Source organism: Castanea sativa, chromosome 1 (genome assembly GCF_040712315.1).
Source record: "Castanea sativa cultivar Marrone di Chiusa Pesio chromosome 1, ASM4071231v1".
NCBI lineage: Eukaryota > Viridiplantae > Streptophyta > Magnoliopsida > Fagales > Fagaceae > Castanea > Castanea sativa.
Genome location: NC_134013.1, coordinates 60,677,622 through 60,684,517, shown reverse-complemented (window position 1 = coordinate 60,684,517; position 6,896 = coordinate 60,677,622). Strand labels below are relative to the sequence as shown.

Genomic DNA, 6,896 nt, shown 5'->3' with positions numbered 1-6,896 from the left:
TATGCAAAGAAAATAAAAGCTAAAAAAACAAAATGCTTTAAATATGATTGCAAGCGTAATTTCTAGGAGATGTAGAAGTTATAGGATGTACCTCGAAGGTGATAGTCCCCATTAAACAGTTATGGTTGTGTGTGAGTTAAAGTGATTTTCTCATATCTCAAATCGTCATAACATAGAGACACTTATGCAATCTTGCGATGTTTTCACATACAACACACAATATTCTTTGCTACTTTTGATGCATGAGCAGGTACAATGTGATTTGGCCATCTCAAGGTTTACATTTGTTGATATATTCTCACTAAACTGTCTTGACTTGTTTTTGAAATATAAAATCGGTTAGACTTATTTAGTGTGTGTGTGTGTGTGTGTGTGTGTGTGTTTTGGGATCCATGTGCTTAAAATTGTTGTTAAGAGATGATTTTGAGAGGTTAATATGTTGATTGGATCATTGGTTGAGTTGCACGTGTGATTGCATTCATATCTGTGTTTTTCCCTTCTCGAAAAACTGCTTTTAAAAGCTGGCTCGACACCTCCTCGACATCTCCTCAATACCTGGCTGTCTGTCGAACTTCTTAGGTTTTTCTTATCGCAATCTCGACATCTTCTCGACACCTGGTGGATCAATCGAGAAAACTTCTGTCCTCTCAATAGCTTCTTGACACCTGGTGGATCAATCGAGCTTCTGTTCTCGTGTCTTTGCTTTGTTCCTCGACGCCTTCTCGATAGCTCTATCTATCGACGTTGCTTTTCTCGACACATTCCTCGACAGATGACTCGACACCTCTCAATCCATTGAGATTCTCTGCATGCATTATTTTTCACATGTTTTGCATGTTTCTCTTATCTTGTCATCCATTGCATCTTATTTCATTACATTCATGCATTTTTATGGATTCTTTGTGCCCCCTTGATCATCCTTAATTATCTTTATGTTTCTCGGGTGAAGCTTAATAACTTCCTGTACTCTCTGTCAATCGTGACAAAAAGGGGGAGAAATTGGAGAATTTGTGGTTTCTTTCTTTAAGATTCTACAAGTTAGGGGGAGAAATACATGCCCTTGTAAGGGGGAGTTGTGTTTCATCTTGTTAGGTAGGGGGAGTGTTTACCTCCTTGTTGTTGTAGGAGCTACTTTTAGCTTCTTGTTCTTGTACCTTAGGTCTTGTGACCATTCTTACATACATGATGCTTATCGAGTGGTATATGTGATGATGTATGTTTTCTTCACCTATCTCTATATTGTTGTTTCTTTTCTCTCTTTATACACATGTTTCTTTAATTGTATGCAATCTTTTTAATTTTTGTTTCACATTAAGATGCCTTGGTGAGTTTTGTTTAAAGTGTTTCAGAAATGCAGGTTGTCAAAGTCTTCTATACCATGAACTCTCTTCTTGCAAAGTTTTTCAAGAGTTTGTGTTATGGTAAATTTTATTGTATTCATCAAGTGAGTATGAGTTGAGTGATTTATGACTTCTCTCATATGCTCATTTGTTTGTTGTGATTTTGTTACGGATTGCCAAAGGGGGAGATTGTTAAGGACATATTTTATGTAGTTGGCTAATCCTTTGACAAAACGCACTTTACTTGTATTTGGATAGATCTAGGATGTATTTAATACTTCAAAGAACATGTTGTTCAAGTCTAGTATTAAAGCCATGAAAATTGGACCAAGAAACAAGTGAAGAAAATGTGTTTACTAAAGCTGGACACCTGCAGACAGCTGCTCGACGCCTCTATCTATCGAGGTTTAATGAAGCTCGACAGCTTCTCGATCGATCGAGGTATCTATTGAGGTTGCGGGAATTCAGGTTTCCAGATTTGATTTTCGGCCCAAGTTTATGTATTTGTGTAGGGTTTCTTTTCTCACAACCCTAGACATATATAAAGCTTATTTTAGAGGCCATCACATAGGAGAATACAAGGAAAACATATGCAAAAGATGACTGAAGCCTTATTCTCTCTAAAAGAAGTTATTGCGTCTTTGCGCCTTAGAGTTTTGTAACCAAGTGCTTTTTGATCTTCATTGTTGATGAAATGAAGAACTTTGCAGCCAACATTCTTCTTTCTCAAGTTGTTGAGTGACTCACGTACTGGGATTCGTGCAAAAGAATTAGTCACGTACTAGGATCCGTGCATCAAAATGGTGGCGTTCATATATTGAAGAATTCAAAGGTTCTGAAGCGGCAGAAGGTTTCTACTGTGAGTTCATCTACAGAGATTGTAGAGTCCAGGGACAAATGTTTTATACTAGATCTGAAATTTCTCTTTACTATAGTGAATTGCTTTTCGGGAAGGTTTCTTCCCCAAGTTTTTTTATTGTGAAACTGGTTGGTTTCATTGGTTTTCTTGGGTCATCATATCTTGTCTTATTTATTTTTCTGCTGCACTTAGTTTTGACATAATATTGATGTTTGTTTTAACAAATTTTATGCATAATAAATCTAATTAACAACTTAGGTTTAAAACTTGTTAATTGTATCAATCGGAGTCTAAATTTCCTAACATATATGTTATAAGAATGTGGGATAGATAGTTAGTTAGTTTTATTTTTTTTTCATTTTAATTTATTTTTTATGATAAACATTGGGTAGGAGCTTTATATTTAGTATTTACCTACTATCTAGTATCTATGAGGAGTTTTTACCGGTAGATTTTTTTTTTTGTTAATTTGCAGTTTTAACCTCATTTCTCAAGTTTTAAGAATAAAATAAGTGAATTAAATTAGGATGTTCTTGGAAAAAAAAAAAAAAAAAAAAAAGGCAATAATTAATTTTCAAAATTATCTTCGTATATAAAAATGTTATATCCACAATATTTTTATAACAAATCTTATGTTGCAGATTGTTACTTGCTGTACTAGTGGATAAAAAAGTAATTTTAACAGTGAATTTAAATATATAAAAAATATCTGTACCAACCTAATAACTAGAATTTTTTGGAAAAAGTGTTGTAAAAATACAGTGGAATCGACTTTCTCCAAACTGATACCGATTACAGCAAATCTTAATTTTCCAATTCGATTGTTTTGGGTCAAACCAAATCCGGTCCCACTCGACCCTATTGTGAGGCCTACTCATTCATTTGGCATAAGCAAAAGAAGTGTCTTCCGAAGGTGAAAAGTTTGGAAAGCGTATCACAAATTCACCATCGTCGTCGGCGACACTGACAATTCGAGAGAGAGAGAGCGTTTTCCTAGATTGGTATGCCTCTTTTTCATTTGTTCAAAGCATCCTCCCACAATTCCAATCATTTAAATCGCAAATTTGTATAGTAAACTTCTTATTCTGATTCTATGCTATGGATTCGAGTAAATTTAGGGACTATTCGATTGAGTTAATGTATTTCTATACAATCTGAATGATCTATTGAACATTTTGAACACCCTTTTGGCTATTTATAATTGTTAATTCTCATTTTTTGTTTTAGGACAAAATGGTTTTGTCATTTGTTAGACATATGTGGATAAGTTTATCTTAGTGTAGACGAACTCTACCTTAGCTTTGAATCGTCAAAGCAAGTCTTGCTGTGCTGATAACTGTTTTTGTTTGTGTGGGGTTGTTGCATTTTTATAGGATTTGGCTGAGACTGCCTGTTCCTGAATTTTTTTTGTTAACTGGGGTCTTCATTAAGTACAATCCATGGAAGATGGGAACTGTGATACTCGATGCAAGAGTCCAATATTATCAACAGATGGTGAAGAATCTAATGGTAATATCATAGAACTATGTTAATCTTAATCATTAAATTTAAAATCATAAACAAGATTTAGAAAATCTTATTTTGCTTTAACTCCTATGATTTCCTTGGCTGATTGCCACAATTTACAAGTCTAATTGCATTTTTACTTTGCCATATATTTAGTTGTAACCTGTTAATCGTGTCTTGTTTTGTTTTGATTTTTTCTTTTCTTTTTAGTAAGTAAAATTTTTAATGATAAGGACTTTAGAAATTTCTTTAATATGATTTCAAATTGAATAGTTATAGGTGGAATGTCAACTCTGGCATCCTTATTACTTAATACCATTTTGATTAGAGCCTTTTAAACTTTAAAACTATTACTCTTTATTTTTTAAGAGCGACAGAAATACTGCAAGAACTAGTTAATGCATGTATGGAGTTTTTTAAGTCTATAGGCAGCTCGTGAAAGAATTCTCACTTTAGACTTGTGAGTTGTGAGTTATGAATTTGTTTATAATTCATGATGCAGAAGATAAAATTAAAGAGAGGTGTTGGGACCAGAGAGAAGCTGTACTAGGGGAGCCTAAATGTGTCATATGTGGCCGCTATGGTGAGTATATATGTGACCAGACAGAGGATGATATATGCAGCTTGGAATGTAAAAACACTCTACTATGCAGGGTTGCCAACTCACAGAAGCCAGTTCGTCTCCCACCTGCTAAAAAATTACCTGCAACTGATGAGTGCTTTTATGTTAGAGATTCTGATGATAAATCGGGATCTCTATCTTTACCTATCGATCAGGCTGAACTTCTCAGAAAGAAACTTGAAATTCATGTGAAGGGTGAATTAACTGCAGCACCCATTATATCATTCTCTTCATCTAATCTTCCTAAGAAGCTTCTGCAAAATATAGAAGCTGCAGGATATGAAATGCCCACACCTGTGCAGATGCAAGCAATCCCTGCTGCTTTGACAGGCAAAAGCCTGCTTGTTTCAGCTGACACAGGATCGGGGAAAACTGCTTCCTTTCTAGTTCCAATTGTTTCTCGTTGTGCAAGTGTTCACCTTGAGAGCTCCACAAACCAGAAAAAGCCATTGGCAATAATTCTAACACCAACTAGAGAGCTCTGTATACAGGTTGAGGAACATGCTAAGTTACTTGCAAAGGGTTTGCCTTTTAAAACTGCACTTGTTGTTGGTGGTGATCCCATGGCTGGACAACGACATCGCATTGAGGGAGGAGTGGAATTAATTGTCGGAACTCCAGGCAGGCTTATTGATCTTTTAACCAAGCATGATATTGAACTAGATGCTGTAATCTTTTTTGTTCTGGATGAGGTCGACTCGATGCTCCAAAGGGGTTTCCGAGATCAGGTAATGCAAATCTTTAGGGCTCTATCACAACCGCAGGTCTTAATGTATTCAGCAACAATCTCACCTGAGGTAGAGAAGATGGCTAGCTCTATGGCAAAAGGTATTGTTGTCGTCTCTGTTGGCAATCCTAATAGGCCAAGTAAGTCTGTGAAGCAGCTGGCTATCTGGGTTGAATCAAAGCACAAAAAGCAAAAGCTTTTTGATATTTTAATGAGTAAGCAGCATTTTATGCCCCCTGTTTTGGTGTATGTGGGTTCAAGACTTGGGGCAGATCTACTATCTAATGCAATTACAGTCACCACTGGGATGAAAACTTTATCAATCCATGGGGAGAAGTCCATGAAGGAGAGGAGAGAAATCATGAGGTCATTTTTGGTGGGAGAGATTCCCGTTGTTGTGGCCACTGGAGTTTTGGGTCGGGGTGTTGATCTTTTGGGTGTGAGACAGGTAATAGTGTTTGACATGCCCAATTCCATTAAAGAGTACATCCATCAGATTGGGAGGGCGTCCAGATTGGGAGATGAGGGTACAGCAATTGTGTTTTTGAATGAGGAAAACAAGAATATGTTTCCAGAGCTGATTGAAATTTTAAAATCCTCTGGAGCAGCAGTACCTCGGGAGCTTGTTAATTCACGGTATGCAGTTGGTTCTTTCTCTGTTGGCAAGGGCCAGAAAAAGAGAAAGTATGGTCGCTGAAGTCTCAAATGCTTTATAGAATTTTTTGCTTCAATTCGGTACCGTGGACATGTTACATGACCCAAATGGACATTTTGCTACTAGAAGAAGGAAAAATGATGTTTTGCTCTGCTGAACTCCCTGTGTAGCTGCATTAGTCATGATTATTACAACAAGTGAACTCACTGGATATCTGCATGGGGCCAGAGATAATGCTGATAGCACTTTCTACACACATCGATAACTTTCATGTTTGGGGTTGATAAACTTATTTCACTTCTACATCCCGTGGTCTGGAAAAATCAGAGTTAAAATAATTATGCTGGGCAGTTGTGGGCACACAGTGTAGAGTTCAATGTATAGCCAAAAAATACTTTGATGAGAAAGATTCTTCCGTTTGTAAATTTGCTGTTCTGGGACTGTTTCGAATGCATAGTGAATCAAATAGAGTGCACAATGGGGGGGCTTTTTTCAAGTTGCTCAGTGCAGTTAGCAATTCTGTTGGATTTGGACATTGATACAAAATTGGGGTGTATCCTTTCTGCAATTGCAAGTAAGGTATGCTGAATAAATTTGTCTACACCAGGTTGATGGATTTGTTATGTGATAAAGCATTAATAGACAAATTTCATGGTGAGTTGTCTAGAGCACGTAGAACCTATGTCAAGGCTTTTTGTTTGGGCTTGTAAGTTAATATTTATAGGCATTAGTACGTAAATTTCCCATTGACCTTCTAGAGCTTTGTATGCCAAACAATGAGCCACTTCAGATGATTGTAAGATCTCTAATAGAACATTAACAACAGGAATTTTTTAGCTTGTCAGCTGGCTTCATTGTTTTATGTTTCACAGACATAAGACCTTCCAGCGGATTGGTTGTTTCCAATCTATCTATGTGAATCCACTAACTAATCTATTTACTTGTGTAGTTTTAAATGAACCCATTTTCTCTCTCCGTATCACTTTCAGAGTTTACGAAATGCTGGATTGTCTTCTTGTTTGAAATTCTGCCCCTGCATTGTAATGTGGTATATAGTTGGAATGTAGGTTACTATTTTTGTTTGAAAATTTTCTGAATGGTAAGTAGTCTAAAAGAATTCAGACCTAGCATTGGGTGATCAAAGTACTCCATTTTTTTTTTCTTGTTATCCTTTCTTGTGCCTAGAC

General features: G+C 36.3%; 1 protein-coding gene across 1 annotated transcript; it reads left to right on the top strand.

Moving 5' to 3' along the window:
• The first annotated feature begins 3,066 nt into the window (after nt 1-3,066).
• On the top strand, nt 3,067-6,682 carry LOC142628159 (DEAD-box ATP-dependent RNA helicase 41). Its single transcript, XM_075802184.1, has 3 exons — nt 3,067-3,200; nt 3,573-3,708; nt 4,208-6,682. Exons 2-3 carry the CDS (start codon nt 3,639-3,641, stop codon nt 5,749-5,751), a joined length of 1,614 nt encoding a protein of 537 aa, XP_075658299.1. The 5' UTR covers nt 3,067-3,200; nt 3,573-3,638; the 3' UTR covers nt 5,752-6,682.
• The last annotated feature ends 214 nt before the right edge of the window (nt 6,683-6,896 follow it).

What these genes read in the sequence shown, in the direction of transcription:
- LOC142628159 (XM_075802184.1), top strand. Translation starts at nt 3,639, where the DNA reads ATGGAAGATGGGAACTGTGATACTCGATGCAAGAGTCCAATATTATCA. An exon ending in AGATGGTGAAGAATCTAATG is followed by an intron (nt 3,709 to 4,207) that starts GTAATATCATAG and finishes TTCATGATGCAG; the next exon opens with AAGATAAAATTAAAGAGAGG.